The sequence below is a fragment of the Panicum virgatum genome, chromosome 8K (assembly GCF_016808335.1).
Source record: "Panicum virgatum strain AP13 chromosome 8K, P.virgatum_v5, whole genome shotgun sequence".
NCBI classification, from domain to species: domain Eukaryota; kingdom Viridiplantae; phylum Streptophyta; class Magnoliopsida; order Poales; family Poaceae; genus Panicum; species Panicum virgatum.
The window spans coordinates 51572788-51597277 of record NC_053143.1 but is presented as its reverse complement, the minus strand read 5'-3'; the positions used below and the strand labels follow the sequence as shown (position 1 = coordinate 51597277).

The 24490-nt window shown below is 41.3% G+C and overlaps 1 protein-coding gene and 1 long non-coding RNA gene across 3 annotated transcripts; one reads left to right on the top strand and one right to left on the bottom strand.

Moving 5' to 3' along the window:
• Positions 1 to 8103: 8103 nt before the first annotated feature.
• LOC120645134 (laccase-15-like) lies at positions 8104 to 24367 on the top strand. Its single transcript, XM_039921897.1, has 6 exons — positions 8104 to 8366; positions 8488 to 8639; positions 20335 to 20582; positions 20787 to 20906; positions 21206 to 22231; positions 23819 to 24367. The coding sequence occupies exons 1-6, from the start codon at positions 8229 to 8231 to the stop codon at positions 24007 to 24009; spliced, it is 1875 nt and encodes a 624-aa protein (XP_039777831.1). The 5' UTR covers positions 8104 to 8228; the 3' UTR covers positions 24010 to 24367.
• On the bottom strand, positions 13249 to 15638 carry LOC120645135. Of its 2 annotated transcripts, XR_005664147.1 has the most exons (5): positions 15180 to 15638; positions 14878 to 15061; positions 14603 to 14718; positions 13821 to 13876; positions 13249 to 13623 (listed from the first exon to the last, which is right to left on the bottom strand). It is a non-coding gene; the product is annotated as an uncharacterized LOC120645135 (long non-coding RNA). The 2 variants fall into 2 exon arrangements; XR_005664146.1 differs by having other exon boundaries at positions 14603 to 15061.
• Positions 24368 to 24490: the final 123 nt, after the last annotated feature.

Below are 24490 nucleotides of genomic sequence, written 5' to 3'. Positions count from 1 at the left end.
TGTTATGATATCGCTGGCTAACTGTGCCATATGAGACTATAATGTTTAAGTTGTATTACTGTTTTTTTCATATATGCGTTAAGTATTCGTGTCCGTGTGTGGTACAAGGACCGGTATGGGTAAGTAGCTATATGTGCCGGCGAAGTATATATGGGTTGGAATTGCCCTAAGGATCTGACCTTTGTTGCCACCATGGGTGGAGGGAGGACCCAAGGTATTATGAGAGGGGACCACATAGGTACCCCTCCAATTTGTCTCTCCTCGCTCTCTCCTCACCTTTTTTCTTACATCGTTTTTACAAAAAGTACATAGGAGCATATTCTAAGAAACATATATATAGCCAAGACATAAAAAAACCATTGATGTACACTTGAATGAAACAAACAAAAAAAAAGGAGACAAACCAAAATTCTCAATTTGGAGCTTCGCAGCTTGTTGCATAAGGTAATATAAACTCCAAGTGAACCATCAGTTATCTCAACTTGGATGAAAAGTATCCATAGATCCCCCAGGCGGTGTAGCATAGGGATCTGTCCTACACACACCATGCCAGGGCTAGCTTCCCTTGGGTGGATCAGGCGTCAGGGCTATACGGCCTTGGATCAGCAGCGCTGCTGCCCATCGCCATCACATCCCTAGGAGAAGGAGATAGACTCGAGGGAGGAGAAGAACTGCTGATGCCATCCTTGCAGCCCACTCCGGCAGCAGCGACAGAGGGCTGGGTGTCGCCTGGTGTTGGATCCGCCAAGGAAGCTGAGCCTGGAAGAAGGTTCAGGAACTGCTGATGATAGGCTACTACCATTCATATGGCTGGCTGTGGCGTTGGGTTAATCTACTAGTTGCCACACTCTCTCCTGTCTGGGAAAAACCTAAAACTCTAACACATAATATATTGGTTAGTTATCAAACTTTGTTTCTGTTCATATGCAGCTAGGCACTCTTACTATACACATATTTTCATGACTATCGATTGGCAATTTGGCATCCAGCAGATATCATGTCGATCCCATGTTATGAATCGTTCTTGTTTATTTGAAGTCTATGGCCAAACAAAAATATATACCATGTTGAGTTAAGCAAAACACAACCTTGGCCAAATGGAATTAAAAGACAGCAGCATTGGAGGTTAGTGGACAGACACACAATGCATGATCTGTGATTTGTGTAGAGATGCACATGATTTCTTTGTCAACGCGCGCAACAACTTACCTACCATGATGCTAATTAATATATATATATATATATATATATATATATATATATTATTCAATTATCACGCCATGCCACAAAAATTAACATTAAATGGAATAGTATACGGTTTGTTAGATGTTGCTGACGAATTTCAGGGGACATATTTCCAAATTAAACTGAATATGGCAGAATTTGTTTGTGGTAATCTAACACAACACCACAAAAAATTTCCAGGGCCGGTCCTGAAAATGCATTGAAGAGGGGGCTCATCACCTTCAGAGCCAGTCATAAAGTGCGACCTGTTCCTGTTAAAAACCATGCATACGCAAACCGTTTCCGGCATTTTTTTCTCGTAAGAATACTCTACATTGCAACACTATGATTTTTTTTCAAAAATACATTTTGAATTTGTTCAATACATAATTTGCCCACATCTGTTTATTGAAGTTGAATTGTGCAGTGCAGTTTAGGCGAGGAATAGATCTATATGTATCCCCAGCTCTAGTAAAGTTAATAAAAGTATTTCCAATCATTTTTGGCAAGGTGAAATATAGAATATATAGCATTGCGATATTTGTCGGTGAATAATCAGTGGTGAAGCTACCACAATAGTATAAATTCTATTTTGATGGACTTCAAAAAGATTAGAAATGTTTTATATATGAATTTGTAGAGATAGGGATGAATTTGTAGAGATAGGGATGTACATGATATATCCCTTCAATAAATGTTGGTAGAAAACTAACTTAACTAAAAAAATAAAAAATAGTGTGTGAATTACTTATCAAATTTTAAAAAACATCTGCGACGAAAAATTACAAATATATATACTAGATCGAAGAACCATCTAGTGTCTACACACACACATGTCTCACATAAAAATGTGGTATCCTTTTTCCTTATGTTGCCAATGTGGTACGGAGTTCAAATCTTTCCCAATCTCTCCTTTCATCACTTGGCAACCACCAAATCTCTTCATGGACGCTAATAGCTCTCTCCAAAGTGCACTTAATGGTGGCTTGCACGTTCTCGTCCCTTACTCCAACTTGTTCACATCTGCACCTCAAAACTCCTACATTCAATGTCCATATATCCAGGAGATGTGGCAGCAGCCACATGATCAAGAACAGCCACATCCACAGTCAATGGAAAGCTCGGAGATCTCTTTAATTGTTCTAGTACAAAATTACGGCATGCACGTCTATGCTGCCAATCCTAGGAAGATGCAATAAATGGCACATGCCTTGGCAACTAACGGGCAGAAAAACCATAAAAGACACTTGCATGAACAAAAATAATCTTATGGCTTTGCATGGACAGAAATGTAAGAACACTTGGCACCTTGTCCTAATAAGTCAATGCGGAAACATCCCACATGCAACGCCAACGTTGAGAGCACCTGCTTCTAGGTCAGTGCAGACAAATCCCAATGTTAAGATAGGGTACCTAACAAGATTCAAGAGCCTGATCAATATACGAAGGACCAGAGTAGGCGACCAGAGCCTGATCAATATACCAAGAGTCTTCAAAAATTTCCTTAAATTAGGCCTGATCAATGTCAGATCCCCATGCACATCTCGACCAAAGTTAGACGTCTTACTTCATTTAAATTAATATAGAGGTCTTAATTATTGGTTCTTATTTTCTTAATTTTCATTCTCTCCTTTCCTTTCTTTTCTCCTACAAGAAATTGATGGCACCCCCCAAGGTTGGTGCCATGATGTTTCCTGACCTTTGATGCTTGAGGTTTCCAGATCTTTGATGCGTTTGTGGTTCAGGGTGAGTCCAGCCACATCAAAGCTTAATAAGACACACACTTGCACCAAATAATACTAGAGATAGCTAGAGAACAACTCATCCATGCCGGACCAAAGTGCCATCTGTGTTTGCCTAGCTCTCAATAATGACAGGCAATGACGCACAATATCTACCCATGCCAGCTCTCAAAGAAGCCCAGCACGGCCCTCCATTAGTGCCGACAGGGATACTCTCTAAACGTATCGTCAGTTTAATTTGTTGAAGCCCCTGGTGGAGGTAAATACACAGTTCAGGCTGCACCGTGTCAGTTTGACATACACGGCTGCCCAGTGGCAGCACACTTATTTTTCAAACAATATGTGTAAACTTGCCTATATGTGTGTGTGACCGTGTGTGTCATTTGCTCGACAGTCGGACCACTTCCACAAATTCATTCCAAACTTGTCCTAGCAAACATTGCTTCTCTTGTGTTGCATCCTTGAGACCTATCAGATACTGCTAATAAGTTACGGTATTGACGAACACGTTAGTCCCAGTTCCTTTGTTTTCACTCACAAAGGGAACCAACTTCTTTGCTCTCTTTTTTGAGACGCATGGGTAGCAGTATTCGCGCACACGGCCGTGTACATGGCGTGTAAGCGTTACTCGATGACTAGGCATGCAGTTTAGGCCATAAACGGCATATTACACATTAAAATATATATTACATGGGTTACACGGTTTACACGGCGTGTACAGGGGCTAAACGGGCTACACAACACGTTCTAAATGAGCGAGTAGCATGCCGTTTAGGGTACAATTTTAATTCATTAAAAGTGGGTGCAAAACTCTCCGACAGTCATTCTTACTTCAAATTATTTAAATTTTTAACTTTCCATTATTATTGTTATCTTGAAGCATATACATGTTTACACGCTACACAGTCCCACACCGACTGTTTAGCGTTTGCCATTTAGGTGAACATTGATCGGTAGTCATACCCAAGAGTTTGTAGGCCATGTTTCCTGCAGCTCTCTCTAGTGTGGTTCCTTCTGCTATGGCGGCGTTCTTCCAGAGTTCTATTCCCGTGCTCTTGTCTAATCACACCGGGCAGATCGAGTTGAGATAATTATGCGCTTCTGGCTCTGCATGTAGAGAAAAACCTCTAGTATATCTTTGACTCAGATCGATGCCACATGCAGCAATTGCAACTCGATGATATACTATAAGAACTAATTGACACTATATGCTACTGCATGCATGGTGGGATATTGGAAACAAGGGCCACATTAATGACGGATCATGCTTACTTGCTGCATCATGATCTCAGTCAACTTATCGATCGGTTCCACTTGTGCAAAAACTAGGGATCGATGCCAAGCAAGCATCTATCGCAGCCGGATCCAGCCATGCATGATGCTAGCTCCACGCAAAGCAAAAGTGAAGAATAACCCAAATGCTGAAAGCTTGACACAAAGCGGAAGCAATCGAGAAACAAACAACTCGAACCAAAGATACCACAAAAGATTTCATTTAACGGAGCATGCAATGATTCAGCAATGAATTAGCAAAGCTTAGAGCCAAGCAGAAGCAAAGTTTTAACAAAAGACCGATTAAGTGACTCACCAAAAAGATTAGAACTAAACACTACAAAAGAATCATCTTAACTAAGCAAGCTAAGGCTAGCAAGAACAAAAACTAATCAACAAAGCTAAAGCAAGCAAACGCTAACAAAGCAATATGGACCAAACTCATTTGACTAAGCAGCTTGCAGATATAAACAAGCATTAGTAAAAAATAATTACTAATAAACTAGTAAAAACATCAGAGCATGAAATAAGCAAAAGAACTAAGCATTAGAAGTGATCTACTAGGTGGCAGGACCATGCCCATTGGCTTATTTTTTTAAAAAAAAATGTCATCTATCGCTTGGTGATGCTTGTTTATTGTATTAGCACTTAGCAATGCAAAGGCGTTAAAATACTCCCCCACACCCACCAATGCAAAGGCGTTAAAACGCAAAGTACAATAATGTTCAACTGAATTAATATATATCTGGATCTGCACCAATCCAGATCCTACCCCTGCTTCCATTTGGAACATAGAAAAGTGTACTGTTCCTATGGGAATGATACTGAATGAGTACCTGTTTCTGATGGAGCCGAACTTGTTTTTCTTTGAATGGTCCTAATATATAATGTCAGCGGACTGGTGGGCGCTGTACCTTGCATATATAGGTGGCCAGGAACATGACGGATGGTTTCCTTAATCTTTCTTCAGCAGTGCATCCACAGTCAATGGAAAGCTCGGAGATCTCTTTAATTGTTCTAGTACAAAATTACGGCATGCACGTCTATGCTGCCAATCCTAGGAAGATGCAATAAATGGCACATGCCTTGGCAACTAACGGGCAGAAAAACCATAAAAGACACTTGAATGAACAAAAATAACCTTATGGCTTTGCATGGACAGAAATGTAAGAACACTTGGCACCTTGTCCTGATAAGTCAATGCGGACACATCCCACATGCAACGCCAACGTTGTGGGCACCTGCTTCTAGGTCAGTGCAGACAAATCCTAATGTTAAGATAGGATACCTAACAAGATTCAAGAGCCTGATCAATATACGGAGGGCCAGAGTAGGTGACCAGAGCCTGATCAATATACCAGACCCGCAGCAGTGGCGGCCCGCGCGTCCCACAACGTCAGCGGCAGCCGGCTCCCGCAGCGGCGGCGGCCCGCGCGGCCAAAGACAGCGGCGGCCGGCTGCCAACGCGCTCCAGAGATAAGGTAAGAGAGATGAGAGTTAGAGAAATGAGAGGGTAAGAGAGAAAAGAGAGAAGCTGGTGGCCAGAGACTTAAAATATCAAGGAGAAGCCGGCCATCTTTTTTGTGCCGGGTGCTTGTTTCAACCGGTGCCCAAACTCACGTTTTAATTTCGATGCGTGCTATCACCCGGAACTAAAAATATGTTTCCTTCATTGGTCCTGGGCTGTGGCACCATGCGGTGCTGATTCTTAATCATTGGTACTGGGTTGTGATACGACCCGGTACCAAAAAGTTCTCTAGGCACCTCGAGCCATTGTTCCAGACTAAAAGTATCAGATGTCAGTGCAGCCGATACTGATGCTGGCTGCACTGACATCTGATACTTTTAGCCAGGACCGACGGTTTGTTTTCTATTAGTGTAATTAGTAAGATACAATGGCTCACGATTGACCTACCACGATATCGTAACATGTACTCATTAATTGTGCTTCAATCCACAGCCATTAATATATGTGTTTGTGGCTAAAAGACGCATGGGTCCTAGGCATTTGTGGGCTCGTTGCAGAAACAAGTAGTTTCGCACAGATCTAGAGAGTACGTTCTAGACTAAACTAGAGGCGCGGCGCTTTGTCATATAAATTCCATGTATACTTTAGGCGAGGCTTCCTCTATGGAGACTGCGCGCTATGCTCTCTACGCATGGACAATGTATGGCAGCCACGGGGATGAGCATAACAAATGTGACAGCATTAAAACTTGGTTACCTGAGAGCCCCCAAAAAAGTCAAACCATTCTAACAAAAAATAAAATAAATTATAATTAGTTCCTCTTGAGAGTTGGAGTAGCAGTCATCTATCACTTCCAATGGAACACAGATGAATTTCAAAACTCCATCTATAATTTGTAGCAGATGAACTTTACGAGCAACTTTGTAAATTAAACTCTCTCCTGGTGGCAACATTCAACTGTGATAGGACGAATTGTGTGTTCATGTGTGTGTGTGTGTGTGTGTGTGTGTGTATGTATATATATATATATATATATATATATATGTATATATATATATATATGTATATATATATATATATATTACAATGGGAGTGGAGTGGAGTGGTACTAATTAAGTGGAGTGGTGGCGGATGTGTTCTGGGTCTTCGGTGATCTGTGCCTTCTCTCCTCTTTTTTCCCCTCCTCTCTGAATACGTGCATCTGGCTTCTCCTTTTATAGACGGGAGGAGCCTTCTGGCTTAAGGAAGCACCTGGACACCCGGTGTCTTCAATTATTCTTCTTTACTATACATATACATATATATATATGGCGCTATTCACCAAACAGTGCTGTAAATAGTTATTTAACACGTCAGGCAGCAACCCAACCCGCGACTGTAAAACTTCAGCCCGCAACAGTAAAACTTAATTCCGCAACCATAAAACTTTACTATTGCATGAGAAATTTTACAGTTGCGGGATCCCGCGACCGTAAAACTTCATCCCGCAACCATAAAACTTTACTATTGCGTGAGAAGTTTTACGGTTGCGGGATCCCGCGACCATAAAACTTCATCCCACAACTGTAAAACTTTACTATTGAACGAGAAGTTTTACGGTTGCGGGATGGTAGTGGTTTGGAGTGCGTTAAATACTTATTTAACACGTTGTAAGCTGAATAGCAGTTTTTTATATATATAGTTAGATATTGTGCGAGTTCGGTTAGGATTGGATTTGAGTTGTATTTAGCAGTATAGGATAGAGTTTGTATCAAACTCTATAATCTAGATTTTCTCATAAATAGAAGAGAAGAATTGTTGGTGTAACCATGATGACATAGCGAAAGGTTTGCAGGAGGTAGATGATATGTTACGAGGACCCTAAAAGCGGCTGGTGTTGCGATATATATTAGGGAGAAGCACCCGTAGTCATACCCCTGGGCTGGGATGTAGGCTTCGGCCCAACCTCGCTAGCAAAGATTTTGTCTCTAGCGTCGTCCATGATCAAATTCGTTTCGGTAGATCCGATCTGTCACTTCCGCTAATTTTCTATGCCCGGCCCGTTGGTGTATAGTAATTAATGCACAAGTACAGATGTCACGTAGCAGTACGTACGTAGCTGCACGTGATCGCTGCCTCCACTTGACCACCAAAAGCACTCAGTTCTCAAGAACTGATTATCAACATAATCCTTGTTTATAGTGGAGTCTATGGTCGTTCTCATGTATGCAGCTATTTGTCCGTACGTGAACCTATTCATGCAGCCAATGCATACAGAGGATGACAAAACAAAACATTGAAAATGTAGAGCTTTGGGTTGTTAGGGTGGCACTCAATTAATGGTGTGCTCACCGTCAACGCTGAGGACCACAACATTCATTGGCTCAGATATCTAATAGGTAGCAAAGAATCCACAGTCTGGCCGGCCATTTCTCCGGCCAACTGCTACTATATACTACTCCTCCTACATACAGTTTACCTTGCAAAGCATTCAGAGCTGCAGCACCCCCATTGAAGCACTTCATAGAGCAAAGTAAGCAACCATGGCGAGCATGGAGGGCCGGAGGCGGGGCCTCCCCAACGCAGCCGTGACCGCCATGGTGCTGGCCATCGCCATTGTTTTCTTCTTCTCAGCCGCCGCACCACTGGCATCCGCGGCATCCGTCGAGCACACATTCGTCGTAAGTATGGGGATGCTTTTATTTCCTGCCTTTATTCGATCCATGCATCCCTCTACCGTTAATCGTATCCACAACCAATAATCCCCGGACAACTACTTGATTTGTTGGAAAACACATGTAGGTGAGCCAGACAAAGATGACGCGCCTGTGCAAGGAGACACTGGTCACTGTGGTGAATGGGCAGCTCCCAGGGCCGACGATTGAGGTCAGAGAAGGCGACTCGGTGACCGTTCATGTCGTCAACAGGTCACCGTACAACATTACGATCCACTGGTAATCTTCTTTTTTTGCGAAAAGGGAAATTTATTAATATCAAGTAGTGTACATCAAGGTAATACAACAATGCTTGAATAAATTCCCAGCCTTTGATAGAAAAGCACACAGCCTAACTGGTAATCTTCTATGGCACATGAAAATGAGCTCCTCTGTTTCAGAAAATACGGCTATTGCGCTGCTCATAGAATTATTAAGACAAGTGAGTTAACTGTAGACTCACTGGGTTGTCGAGTATATGAATTTTGTCGCACCCAGTTTTAAGGACAAAACCGAATGCATAACTATATGTATGTCAGAATCAAGTTTCATACATATAGAGACATTTTAAGTGAATAATCGGTAACAGTATCACGAAAAAGAGAAATTAAAACAACTAAAAGACTATCAGAGTTATACAGCTTATCCTAGAAACGAAGCATTCAATCTTCACAGGCAATCGACTGGGGGGGTTGCGTATGCCTAGAACTCAGCACCATCTTCAAGATACTTCACATCATCTTTCTCTTCTGAGCAGCAGTAAGCAAGGATGAGTACACTTATGGTTGGTACTCAGCAAGGCGACAAGAAATAACCAGAATACGATTTAAGTCCATCTTTAATTCAATTAATCATGTGAGGGCCCAAGCCGCTCGTGACCGCGAGCACGGCTGATATATTAGTTTACACTATGTGGAGGTTGTACACTTTACCCACAATTCGCGTAAAAGTTCAGAAGAACATTGTACCCAACCACGCTGTGTTAATCAGGCACAATACCACACTTCCGAGGTGTGATTGCATAGGGACGCTACGAGGCCTTTACAAAGATTCCCTAACTTGTATTATCCGCTAAGGTTTCAGGCCGCAATGGTCATAACACTTCCTAATGAGGAAGATGCCTTAACCAAGACTTATATCTACACCTCAAGAGGACCGAGCTATACCCCATCAACGCACTCCCCTCTTGCCCTTTTGGTAAGACCATTACAAGATAGAGTTTCTAATTAATTAGCCAAGACCAGAGCCATTATAGTATTGTGGTTGTATTGTTTTCTTGGGTGGTTCTCCATGTTCCGATTAAACAAAGTATTCTTGTAAATAAGCACAGATAGAAGGATGGTTAGGGTCACTTGTCTTTCTCCAACAAAAAGCTACTCTTATTGTCCTTTAGCTCTTGCTCACTTGGAAAACATGATCTTCATCCTTCTACTCGAAGCAATCATCGAGCAACCATACAAAGCAAACAACAAGTACAACTAAGAACAATACACCAAAACAACAGAAAAGCTTTAAAAGAGCGTACTAAAAGATAAGGCTCACTGGTATGGTTACAAGAATGTAAGAAACGCGGAAAACGAAGCTACGGTTGAAAAGCCACAGCTAACGAAAGATTTGTATTAACAAAGAAACTATAAGCTTCATTTATTTGATTCATGTTGAACTAACAAATTAAATTATAAACACATTTGATTTGATATTAATCAAATTAACATTAATTATGAAAACCGGAGTAAAGGCTTAAATGGATTTTAATTGAAAACACTAGATAAGAGAACATTAATCATATTAAATCTATATTTAATTTTAATATAGGAACTATGGCACAACAACGTTACTAAACGATAGCTTGGCCTAGCAGAAGACTAACGCAACAAAAACGGGTTGAAACGGATCTAAAACGCAGAAACTACGGTAGAAACAAGGTTGTAGGGACCTAGTCACGATTAAACATAGGCGTGAAGGGTTAGCTGCTGATTTTTACCAGACTTAGAAAACTGAGCTCACAAATAAATCAAAAGCTAGGGTTAGATCCACAAAATATCAGGGTTGGGGCTAGCCTGGAAAGATATAATCTACTAAGGGTTTTCTACAGATTTTGCAAGACACAATCAAAGAACAGAATTATTACGTTGTTCTCCAGGGTTAGACTGCAAAAGCTTCGTCTCCAGGCTGCCGTACAGGAGCTTGCTCCTGGCCAAAATTGCAGCGACTTATTCCATAAGAGAGGGAAAAGTGGGGGAAAAGGAAGAGGAGGTCGAGGGGAATCCGTTTTACCACTTACACATGGCGGAGATGCATAGTGGCGGCCAAAAAACGAAGCTGGAAGGAGGGCGATGATTCTGTTCTTAAACAACAGACATAGCACTGATGCAGGGGCGCCAGGAGTGGTGCAGGGCTACGTGTGCTGCAAATGGGAGGCCTCGGTGCGCGGTCAGGGTGGAGGATGTGAAGGCAATCCCGTGCAGGGGGTGTCGCATGCTGGAGCAGCAGGTTGAGGTGAGCAGGAGGGCAACGACATTCCTGGCCTGGCGAACGTGAGGAGGGGACGCGCGCAGGGGTGGGGTGCGGTCAGCAGAGCGCATCATCGGCGCTAGGCTTGGCGCGTGGTGGTGGTGCTTGAACGAGAGGCGGCGCAGTGGGTCGATGGCACCGCTGGTGTCTGCAGGGGCGATGGGGAAGGCGAGCGGCGGCGGCGTTCCTGGTGACTCGGGAGCAGGAGGGGGCACGGGTCGTAGGGTTCGCCACCAGGGGTCGAGGGAGCGGTGGTGGTATGGTAGGGCGCGCAGGGCTCACGCGCTCGTCCTTTATCGGGACGCTCGGGACCATAGCGTGGCATGCTACACACGCCCATAACGGCGTCGGGCTGGGACTCGGCCTGGGTTTCAGCTCGGGCTGGGCCGGCCAGGTGCCGCGAGCTTGGGCCCAAAAACAATGGAGCCGCACATGAAGAGAGGAGAGGGGATCAAGACAGACCGGAAACATAAAGTTCGTTTGGGCCGAGACGACTTCGGTCTTGGGTTGTCACATCCGGTTTTAAGGACAAAACCGAATGCATAGCTATATGTATGTCAGGATCAAATTTCATACATATAGAGACATTATAAGTGAATAATTAGTAACAATATCACATAAAAGAGAATTAAAACAAATAGAAGATTATCAGAGTTTACAGCTTATCCTGGAAACGAAGGCTGCAAACTTCACAGGCAATCGACTGGGGGCTGTGTACGCCTAGAACTCAGCAACATCTTCAATAGACTCCACCATAACTTTCTCCTTCTGAGCAGCAGTAAGTAAAGGTGAGTACACTTATGGTTGGTACTCAGCAAGGCCACAAGAAATAACCAGAACGTGATTTATATTCATCTTTAAGTTTATTAATCATGTGAGGGTCCAAGCCGCTCTTGACCGTGAGCACGGCTAACCGGTTAGTTTTAACTCTGCAGAGGTTGTACACTTTACCCACAATTCGTGTTTCCCATGTCGCCCGGGTTTGCAAAGCCCTTAAACACTTCCTTTGGTGAGTGGCTAGGGATTCACTACGAGTCTTTTCCAAAGAATCACTATATGTACGCACTGGTCCCTTTTTCTGCAGTACCTCAGAAGACGAAGCTTCCTTCACCCGCTCCTCAAAGCACGATAACCCGAAAAAAAATCCACCAATCAAACGCCCCAGCACGACATATAGATCATCTAGTTACTTAGCCAAGACTAGAGCCATATAGTATTGTGGTTGTACGGTTTTCTTGGGTGGTTCTCCATGTTCCAATTAAATCAAGTAATCTTGTATATAAGCATAGATAGAAAGATGGTTAGGATCACTTGCCTTTCTCCAACAAAAAGCTACTCTTACTGCTCTTCACTGCTCTTCAGCTTTTGCTCACTTGCAATTCTTGATCTTCAATCTTCGAACAACGATTCTTCTACTCGAAACAATCTTCGAGCAAACATACAAAGCAAAAAAGAAGATACAACTAAGAACAATATACCAAACCAGAAGAAAGACTTTAAAAAGAGCATACTAAAGGATAGGGGTCACTGCTACGGTTACGAGAGCGCAAGAAATGCGAAAAACGGAGCTAAAACGGCGATTCTATGAGTTAAACGGTGAGTCAGAATTTTATTAGTCACGATTAACCAAAGAGTTAAGGACTAACAGAAAAGATTTGCAAGACACAGAAAACTGTGCTCCCAGAGGATAACAAGGTCATAAAGCTATCGCACACGTTGCAAGGATCACGTGAGCGTGAGAATCGATGAAAACGGTGTTGAAACGAAGAAGTTATGATTAAAACAGAGTTCTAGGGACTTATTTGCAATAGATTTGAAAGAAAAGGGGCTAGCTATAAAGACACCAAGGACACTACAAAAAATCTATTGATCCATGACGATTGAATTTCGTCACAGTTCATTGAAAAACCGTCATAGAACAGTATCTATGACGATCTCAAATAACATCATGTATTGAGCGTCACAGAACACACCTCTTGACGTTCCTTAAATTTTCATCATAGATTGCTTGATACATGACGTTTTAAAACCGTCATGGAATGTCTCTAGGCCCCCTGAAGCCCAACCCAAGCCCGTATTCTATGACGAAAATTAACATTACGAACAGTATAATTTTCGTCACAGATTATATTGCCATATCACACATTGATGACATGGAGGATGATGTGGCTGCTAACATGGAAAGTGAGGCTGACATGCAAGTGACGTGGCAGGTGACGTGGCTGCTGACATCAGCAACACAGCCCATGAATTGAATGGGCCCAATTCAAAGTGGGCCTGATTTCAGCCCAATAATTATTATTAGCTAACCAAAATCGGCTTTATACACAGCCCATTTAACAAAACAAAAGTTCCAGCACAAAAGTCACAATAAGCAATTACATCCAAAATTATAATGTCATATCAATAATGTTTGCACCCCAACATCATGACATCAGAATAATGGATCACATAAAGGTTTTTTCCATGTATCAAAACTAGCAGCCTAACATTACAGGAAAAAAGACAAACAAAATAGAGCAGAGACAACAAAAGATAGGTTTCATCAGGAGTATGAACCAGCAGCAGCAATTAAGGAAGCAAAGAATTCTTTTTCATCACCACATCAGTTTTGATGAGTGTTGTGGCAGCACATTTGGCTAGCAATGATTTTTTCTCTGTGAGGCTTCTCTTCTATTCTAACTGCCAGTTCTTTAACCTTTTAAATCACCTGCAAAAATTAATGTCAATGCATAGTTAACTTTAGAAAATTGTAAGGAATAAAAATGATTGGCTGCTCAAAAGAAAGATGGTAGTTACAGACATACATGTCTCTTCAAAGTAAATTGAAGACAAACATTTTTATTTGAAGCATACATGCTAACATGCATATAATAATAATGAAAGGCAAGAAGAATCGAAGCATACCAGAGGCACACTGCAATAGACTGAACGCTTGCAAAGAAGTTATCATCAGCAGCACCCTGCAATAAACTCATTTTAGTTATCAATCAAGTGAGCTAAAGTGGTCATCATGACACACGCCTCAGGTCACTCTCAGACCTCAGCACCACTGGAAGGATATACGCAGTCAAGTAGTCAACATTGGATGAGCATTTTGTTCACAGTTCAGTGCACCTAAATCAGCAAATTGTTCCATAAATAAGGACCGATTTGGATAGGGGGTCTGGTCCAAACCAGATGAATACATGATTTAGTTAAATTTGTGACGGAATCCTAAACGCTCCTACAAAACCGAACTGAATAAATCTTTATCCGAGCAGTAGCAGCAGCGGTGCAAAGAAAATATCAAGCCATAACTAGAATCAGGAGGTACTACGAAGATACAGAAGTTGCTGAACAAGTTAGTGCTGACATAAAACTTTGCTATACTCATCATATACATAAAACCGCCTCAAGAGTTCAGAGTCAGACAAGTCCAAGCAGTGACATCAAAAGGCAGACCCAGCAAATACATAGAACCACCGCTTAACGACATGCTTGTGTAGAGGATGCACCAAGGATGGCTAAACTACTCATTGCTGTGCCACAAATATTTACAGATTTTGGTTGGTGTAGTATCCAACAGAGATGATAAAAAGTTTAGCAGAGTGTAGTGACAGTGACGGATATTTCAGGCTGTTTGCTAGTACTGTTGATTTGCTATAATGCTTCATATATAGTTAGAAAATTGGGGAGGACAGGCACACCTTTGTTTCTACTTACTTGCTGTGTGTCAGACTCAAGGAACACGCCCTAGCACTCTTTGCACAGCCTTCTTTATGCCCTCCTGGTCTAGGGAAGATGTCAAATACACTTCCTGGACCTGCCAAGTAATAGGAAGGAATCACAATTCTTGTACTTCTATCTAGTTGGCATTGGCACTGAGCCAGCCAACAGGCCAAATGCTAGCATAATGAAATCCTCAGAAAAGAAAAGAAAAGAAAATAAAAGAAATCAAGTGCAGTATCAGAAGAAACCTAACCTGCCTCCCAGCTCGCGCAAGAAACCTAACCTTCATTTTCCTCCTAATAGGTTACAACAAAAATAGCCACACCCAACAGCAAATTGATGGTGCCATGGAACAATCAAAGAAAACTTAATTACCTTGACAGAAATGGACGTTGCTACTAGGTCCTTGCTAACATCTTGGATGGGCCTTTTTGGGTCTGCATGCAAAGCTTAACTAAAATCACCCACTACTCGTATATTTCCTGGCAATCACAGGATGCTCACAAAATGTGTGGCGGATTGCTTGCGAGAATTGGAGGAAAATAAAACTAGTACCTCTGCACCAGTGCGCGGGGCTGAGGAGAGGGTTGGGCACGAACCCCTGCAGGGAGTTGAACTTGACGATGAGCCCGCCGCTGTTCGCCCTGAGCACAGGTAGCGTGAGGATCTTCCCCTGCTCAGGGAAGAAGAGTCCGTGCTGCCGCCTGGAGAGCTTGCGAGCAGCCAGGCCTCCTCGATCCGGCGGCCACGCAGAGCGCGCGCATGGGCGGCGACCGGCTGCTGCGCAGGGGCCGGCGGCGCGTCGGGCTTGGCGAGGGCGGCGGCCGAGCACCGGCCATGCGGCGCGCAGGCGACGAGGAGTGCGGCGTGCAGGGGAGAGGCAGGGGCGGTGGAAGCGGCGGCTGTAGGGGGAGCCGGCTGGAGGCGGCGCTCGGGAGGAAGAAAGAGGAGGCGGCGGCTGTGCACGGGAGAGAAGGGGGTGGCGGCTGTAGAGAGGGAGATGAGGGGATTAGGGTTAGGTTAAGGGTAGGGGTAGTTTTATAGGCTTTGGGTTGGGCCGAATTGGGCTGTATGGGCTGAAGTAGTTATATGGGCCTGAATAAGACTTGTCTCATATCTTCATTGTTTTATATTTTTTTCTTTTTGTTTAGTTTATAAGAAATCTTTTGAAGTAACATATAAAAATAATTATGTTATATACTCTAATATATTTTTATACGTAAAATACTACACCTAATTTTCCATGTAGGAGTTTCAAGAATTTTCGAACAAATATGGTATATTCTATGATTTAAATAAATATCTACATGCTTGTTGAAAGTAATTACTATTTGAACTAAAATTATCTCAAATAATATCCAAAAAATACCAAAAATATATTTTAAGTGTCTTCATTCTATTATAGATCACGTCCTGAAAATGGAAGAAAATTCCAAATGCTTGTTAGGGATAATTGAAACGGTTACTTGCATCCTTAATATAAAATAATGGTAATAATATCTAAAACTTCTTTGAAAATTCTGAAAATTGTCATAGAGTCCTTTTATGGATGTTTAAGCTCGAAATAAAAATTTCATTAGATTTTGCAAAAAATATGATATACCTTGTTCACAAAATAGATGCATCTCTAACATTGTTTCATACAACTCAACACAACCTTTGAAGTTTGTACACCCTGAAGTCTTTTCTTATTCATACATACCTTAAATTTGGACACAATCTTACCTTTACCCTCCTATTAGCATTTGTTGATTTACATTACCACTTGTTGTGCAAATAAGTTATTTTTCTATTTTTAAATATCTAAGTAAGACAACCTTGTGAAGTAAATTGCAAAACTATCTATCATTTAGCTCCCAATACAATTTTTACATGTAATAGACAACATCTAAGTTGCCATGTAGGAGTTTTAAGAATTTTGGAATAGATTTGGTATTTTCTACCATTTAAATAAATTTCTGCTTGCTTGTTGGAAGTAATTACTATTTGAACTACAAATATCTCAAATAATATCTAAAAAATCCCAAAAAAAATATTTTATATGTACCCATTTTATTATAGTTCATATCCTAAAAATAGAAGAAAATTTTAAATGTTTGTATATATAAAGAGTTCAGACCATATATAAATAGATTTAATTTCCAACTCCATATCAAACAAAGGCATGCCTCAGCGGTAGGGTGCCACGGCCTTTAATCCATGTGACCCTGGTTCGAATCCTCTTTGCTCCGTGGATTCCTTTTTTTCTCCGAATTAACACTGTGTACATGTGTATAAAAATATAAATACCAGATACCAACAGATTTGTTGGAGCGTTGCATTGGTAAGGACATAAATTATTAACTTGAGGACCAGGGTTCAAACCCCTCTCCTCTTCTATTTTTCCACGTTTTGGCTCTGGAGTTTGGAGCTATCACGCAATAAAAAATATTTTGGGTGCTCTATAACTTAAGCAAACGGCTGGTGCAGGTTGGACTGCTATGGCCCTAGACTGAGGTAATTGGTTCGATTCCTGCCTGCGTTAAATATGCGTACCTCAAATCAGATACGAGATTTTTCTATAAAATCATATTTAGCTTCACGTGTTCCGTCATAACCCACCACCTTATGTTGACCATAACATTGGAAAATGTCAAGTTATATTAGCGATTATTATTCAAAAATATATTTTTTCTATCCTCTATTAAGTTGGAAGAAAACATGTTATACGGAAAAAATCAAGACATATCAATTAACATCCAAACAAACGCTACTAAATTAAATATCATGATTTTAGAAAAATTTGGAAAAAAGAACCATCAAATTTGGAGTTATTATGAGGGAGTAATACCAATTACAAAATTTACTTCCGGATTGAAAAGAAAAAGATGGATTGCATATATGTTTGTTATTGTAGAACCATGTTACAAAGTATAATTTATTGTGTTACCGAACAGCAACACAAATGAAGCGCAGCCCGGTGGTAATGCGATTAAGTTTTGTCTCTAAGGTCTGGGTTCGAATCCCCATTGCTATCTCCGTGTGTCTTTTATTTTTGAATTAAAACTTGAAAATGTTAATATATAAATACTAGTACCAAACCAGAACACAAGTTTGGGCGCAGCGTGGTGGACGGGCATCAGCTTCTGTTTGTTGAAATCTGGGTTCGATTCTCCTCCTGCCTCTCTCCCCTTTGAGATTGTTTTTTCCCCTCCGCTGGCGCATTTCCCCCCTGCGTCTGGGCTTTTGGCGCAAGACAACAAGGGGAGAGAGGGATCGGCCCACACACAATTGGCGCATGACAACAAGAGGAATTGCCACTTGTTCTACAAAAAAGTTTAGTTTTCTATTTTTTAAATAACTAATTAAGGCACGCCATGAAAGTAGCTTGCAAAATATAGCATCAATATTACACATTAATATTAAAACATAAATAACTATGACGATTTCTATGACATTAATGTAAAAACGTCATATTTTGTGGGCTCAATTGTGACGAATTCAATAAAACGTCATAAAGTTCTGGGCCTAGGGTCCATACCTTCAAATTCGTCATAGATTGTGTGCAATTAGGGGTGGTAATGGGCCATGGCCCTAATGGCCTCTTCACAGCCCAATAAAGCCCTTAAAATTTTTAGTTCAAAAATACATATGTTAAGAGCCCGGCCCTTTTAGGGCCCGATCCTTAGATTTTCTAGTTCAAAATGTTGGGCCCTTTACCACCCCTATGTGCAATTGTGACGCTCCATTTAAATATCATAAAATTTTCGTCATAGATCACCACATTTCTTGTAGTGGGACTAAAACGAGATTAAACCTAAGATACAGGGGCTAGCTTGCAAAACAACGCACTAAGGATGGCGGGTTCTATTTTGGAAAAGCTCAGGGTGTTTTCCGTAAAGATTTGGACTAAAACAGAAATAGTTTTGAACTGCGATGGACGGAGGGTTGATTTTGGAAAAACGGAGGGGTTTATTTGCAAAAATGACCACAGTTGACCGGTATTTGGTTTAGTTGTCTCGGGTCATATTAGATCCGGGCCGCTGGATCTAAATCGGACGGCGGGAGTGGATTGGGGTGGGCTAGCGGCGGCGCAGAGGCGGTGGGCGCGGGCGTGTGCGTAGGAGCGAGAAGGGAGGGGAAAAAAAGGTCGGAGAGCTCCCTTGCTACCTTGAGAATCTTCTGGGGCGGTGAACTTCTCAAGGAGAAGGCACGGGGTCGACGGCGAAATGGCGACGACTCGCGATAAGGAAGACACCGCGACGAAGAGGACGACGAGTTGAGCACTAGGGTGGTGTCGGATTTCGCCGGAGATGCACGGATGCGAAGGATGGTGGGATTCTGGGGAAAGATTATTTTAGAGATTCCCAAATAAGAAGCCTCCCTATGGGTAGTCTATATATTTGTGTGGAGTTGCCATGAGAGGTTGGTTTAATATATAGGGAGAAAAGCCTCAACATCCCACATCAACTAGCAATGTGGTACAAAACCTCCATCCCATGCTAATGGGCTTTACGTGCCTTTAGCCCATTAGGGAACACATGAATGGGCCCTTGAGGTCCATTAGATATTTATGTACTTTTGATAGACTTAGCCCATTTAAAATTCGGAATTAATTATTTTCGAAATTAAAATAATTCTAGAAAAATCTAGAATTCATATTTAAAGTCTGAAAAATATTTCAAATGGCTCGAAAATTCTAGGAAAAATCCTAGAAATATATTGGGACCTAATAAACTCAAATAAAATATTTGGAGCTCATGAGAAGATTTGGAAGAGCTTCTAAAAATTAGATTTCACTCTAGGGAAAATGGGAAAAGAATCCAGAAAAATCCGGAAAATTCCCGGGAGGAACTTTTGATGATAGAACACATTTTGAAAAATTTAAATACCCAACAACATTGTGCATGTGACATGAATGCATCACCAGAAGAACAACATCATTTAATTTGAAAAACAACCAATATTTATTTTCTTTTACACTAAATTCTCTGTGAAGAAAAATAATTGTTGAGAAAATTTTAAAATTTTGAGAAAATTGTTGTTTTATTTTTAATTTTAATCACATCCTGAAATTCAAAAATTTCAGGGTGTGACATGGGTCGAATGGGAAAACTGTCTGAGAGAAAAGAGCTATAGGGAGAGGCCAATGTGCCGAGGAACAAGAGCACGACGCGGCGAACTCAACTACGGCTCTAGGAGGCTATTTGGAGGCCGGGATGGGACGTGCGACAGCGAGAAGCAGCTCGGTTCATCGGAGCTTGCTCCGACGAGTAATGCCGCGCGGAACAGAGAGGGAAAAAGAGGGAAAAGAAAAGGTTTCAAACATTCGAATAAAATCAAACAAACTCAATTTAAACTCAAATTCAAAGAAACCACTCAATCAAACAGACTCGTATGCTACATGGTCTTGACAGTAGTAAAAAAAGGATATGATTATTTTCCGTATACTCAATCAATGTAATCTTCTTGCCTCACTATAGAGTTGATAACATATAGACCGAGACCATGCATGCTTGTTTTTTGTCAGATGGACTTCCACATGATATCGAACAATTAGCCACCTGTTAACTAGTTGATTAGCATGCTAAACTCTATCCCGTGGGGTTAAACTTCGAGCTGCCTAGCTTTTTCCACCAAATACAAATACAATATATATAGATTTTCCGAATGTAATCTAGCTTTTATTTCTAATTACTTAAAAGAGTTCATTCTGTGGTTCCTGATGCAGGCACGGAGTGAAGCAGGTTCGGAACTGTTGGGCTGATGGGGTGCCGATGGTCACCCAATGCCCTATCATGCCGAACAAAAATTTCACCTACTGGTTCAATGTTGTCGGGCAGGAAGGCACGCTATGGTGGCATTCTCACGTCCCTGGCCTACGGGCAACTCTCCATGGCGCATTCATCATCCGGCCAAGGCATGGCGCCGCGTCGTATCCATTTCCTAAGCCTCATAGGGAGATCCCAGTCATTATAGGTTTGTGTGCCATTCACAAATTGATTGCCTGCCATATATATGAGAACATAAACTTTCTTGTGGAGCAACTTTTACTCTGCCCAATTCGGGCAAAATAAAATATATATGTTATATTCTATGTGAATTGAATTGTTTTTTTTTCAGTTTTTCCATGGTTGTGCAACTTTCTAGTAGATAGATGTGAAATGATCCTGATGATTACAGGGGACTGGTGGGAGAAAGACCCTGCTGAGGTGGCCAGGAACATGACCAAGAGCATCTTTTCGTCATATGCCAGTGCCTCCACAGTCAATGGCTTGGTAGGAGATCTGTTCAATTGCTCCGGTAAGCAAGTATTCTGTTGGTCTAATAAACAGCCATTTAGCCTGTTCAAACACCATTTAGACACTGCACAATAGCAAACAGGCTCTGTTTAAATGCTCGTGTAGCCCATTTAAATGGCAGTTTAGCATGATTTATTAAACAGCTGTTCTGTCTGATAATTTGATAAAAAGACGGGAGATATCGACTGTTTACAACTGTGTTAAGTGAATACTGTATCGGATACATGTCCAGTGGAAACCGATTGCCAATATTTGTATTCTTTTTAATTGAACCAAGTGCTTCAATGCAACTCTGATCAGGTGTCGCTAAAGAAGGCTACGTTCTGGACGTGGAGCCTGGCAAGACCTACCTGCTGCGAATCATCAATGCTGGGCTCTTCTCTGAGTTCTATCTAAAGATCGCTGGGCACAAGTTCACTGTGGTTGCTGCCGATGCTAACTATGTCAGGCCCTTCACCACAGAGGTCATCGCAATCGCACCTGGCGAGACAGTGGATGCTCTGTTGATTGCTGATGCACACCCTGGAAGGTACTACATGGTCGGCCTGCCAAATCAGGCACCATTGCCTGACACCCAGACTCCGGAGTATGCCACAAGGGGGATGGTGCAGTATATGGTGAGCCAAGGCCCCTGCAGTGGCACAGAAGTAGGATGTCGGGGTCCTTCAGCTGATGTGCCGATAGTGCCTAAGATGCCTGATATACATGACACAGTTACATCCTTCTACTTCCATAGCAACCTGACCAGCCTGCAGCACCATGCGCACCTTCTGGTCCAACAAAGAGTCGATCAGCGCATGTTCGTTGTGCTTGGCCTTGGCACCATCTGCAAGCAAGGCCACAAGTTCTGTAAGAGAGGCGACAGTGACGAGGACATCCTAGTGGCTACCATGAACAATGTCTCCTTCCTGCCCCCGACGTCGAAATCACTACTAGAAGCACACTACTATCACACCGGCCGCCATGGCATGACGCAAGACCTTCCAAAGATGCCACCAAAATTATACAATTTCACTGATGAAGCCTTAATCCCATTTGGACCCAAGGAGATGCGACTAGAGCCGACCTACAAGGCGACGTTGGTCCGGCGGTTCCAACAAGGTGCCGTGGTGGAGATAGTCTTCCAGAGCACTGCAATGCTACAGGGTGACTCCAATCCAATGCACCTACACGGGCACGACATGGTTGTGCTTGCGCAAGGGCTTGGCAGTTATGATCCGGTGAAGGATGGGGCCAGGTACAACTACGTGAATCCACCAGTGAAGAACACTGTGCTCGTTCCAAATCTTGGGTGGATTGCCATACGATTCGTTGCCAATAATCCAGGTGCGTATAAGATTTAAATCCTTGTTTCATGTGCCTAGAAGGAAAATATTATGTGGAATTGCTTACCATATTTTGAAAACAAAAATGTTCAAATAGAGGAAATAAAAATTAAAAGCATCCCGCGCGTAAAGGGGTTAGATTGTAGAAAAAATGCTGCCAGATGGAAAGCTTCAGAGCCACCCAAAAACACTTATGCTCCTATATATATATATATATATATATATATGAAGTTTGACAAAATCCTACTAACAAAAAGGAGAAATATTGGCCTCACCGGCTGCAAAACATTCCATATAGAAAAGCTTCGTATAGGTTCTCCATAGATCAAAAGAGTGTAGTGAACTCTTTTGTACGAAGTTTAGTGAGAATCTTGGTAAAACTAGAAGTTTGAGCCTCATTGACAGTATAACATTATGTTAGTTCCTTTTGTTTTATTAACCATGAATGTCGTCATGACATTCAAAGTTCCTCTTGTTACTAGTTACTAGACTATCAACCCATGCTCCCACACGGACTAATTAAAATTAATATCTCTATTGCAATATATTTCATTTTGCATCGCACGTCAATATGTGTTTGAATATGTTAATTGAAGCATTTGTTTATGAATTGGTATTCTTATCTCTTCCATCATATATCAATATATGGTGACATATATCGTGGGTAGTATTTTTATATAAACAATAACATAAATAATAAATTGATAATGATAGAAATAGTAATTTAGAATTTTATATTGGTGCACTCTAATATTTTGTTGAACTTATATAATTTAGATTCAGATTTAGGGGTTGCTTTAATGATTTACTATGACATAATTTGATAATTTTTATGCAAATTTATGGGATTATTTATATTATTTTTATATTGGCATAGGTGGGTAATTTATACGAATATTAGGGGTTTACTTCAGATTTTTTTATAATGACAGAGGTGGGTAATTTAGATACATGTTTAAGGTGTTAATTTATTCTATTTTCATGATGACAGAGGTAGGTAATTTGTTAGGAAGGATAACAGATCCAATGGCTATTATGATTATAGTTGTCGGATTGAGGGCTAGATGTTTCTGATTTTTATATGAATTTCTAGAATTTCTCTATTTTTCTATAGTGTCCACCTAGGATCCTAGGTGGTTTCATGTGGAGTCTTCAAAGGAACCTCCAATTAGTAATAGTAAGATTATGCCATACAATATCACGCCTGAACTAGGTCTGGTAGGGCATGAAATCCTGAAACAAAAACAATGTGTGAATAGCTACATACATTTACACTCGGGATCTGAAGTCAACCTGATAACTTCATATAGGGATAAGATAGGAAATTTAATCAAAAAATATATCTCCAAGTTTGGACTTCTATTTGGTGCACTGTGAGAATAGCCACAAAAATTTATACTCGGGGTCTATTTGAAGTTAATTTCTAAGGAGTCAATTTCTAAGGATTCTATGACACTTCAATCAAACTAATTCTAGATTAATGATATTTTGATGTTGTCTACTTTAGATTGCCGCCCATATTTATTTATATTAGTTGGCTACCCGTGTACGAACCCAACGACTCATTATTTGTATTTATGGTATACAGGTGTATGGTTCATGCATTGTCATTACGAATTTCATTTGTCAATGGGCATGGCGGCTGTGTTCATTGTAGAGGATGGGCCAACAATGGATACATCTCTGCCTCCGCCACCCGTGAATTTTCCTACTTGTGGCCATGACATTGATCTCATGCCAAAGGATTTCTACCTCCATACTAAGAAAAGTGAAACCTAGCTCAGATCATAAACGGAGTATGTACAAAAACATCTGATCACATGTTTTCAAATAGATGAGTGTGAATAACGAACGTATGGTATGTGATAAAATATGTAGCATCTACTACTGAGAACCACTTAACCTTGTCGTCCTACATGATAGGCCAAGATACACTGGTACCAAACTTCCATATGTGGCTCGAAAACAATGATTGCACGGATGCACAATATCCATGCTGGATCTTGAAAAAGCCCGGCACAAATATTGGTGCAATTGAAGACGATTGAGTCATGGAATTATGTGTTTTTTTGTCATGATAATATATGACAATTGTAGTGTTAATAAGTTATTTGATGACAATATGTTAAGTACCATGTTATTAAAATATTTCTGGCTAACTGTGTCATTGACTGTAATGTTTAAGTTGTATTACTGTTTTCTTTCCATATCTGTGCCAAGTATTCGTGCAGTGTCGTGTGTGTGGTACAAGGACCGGTAT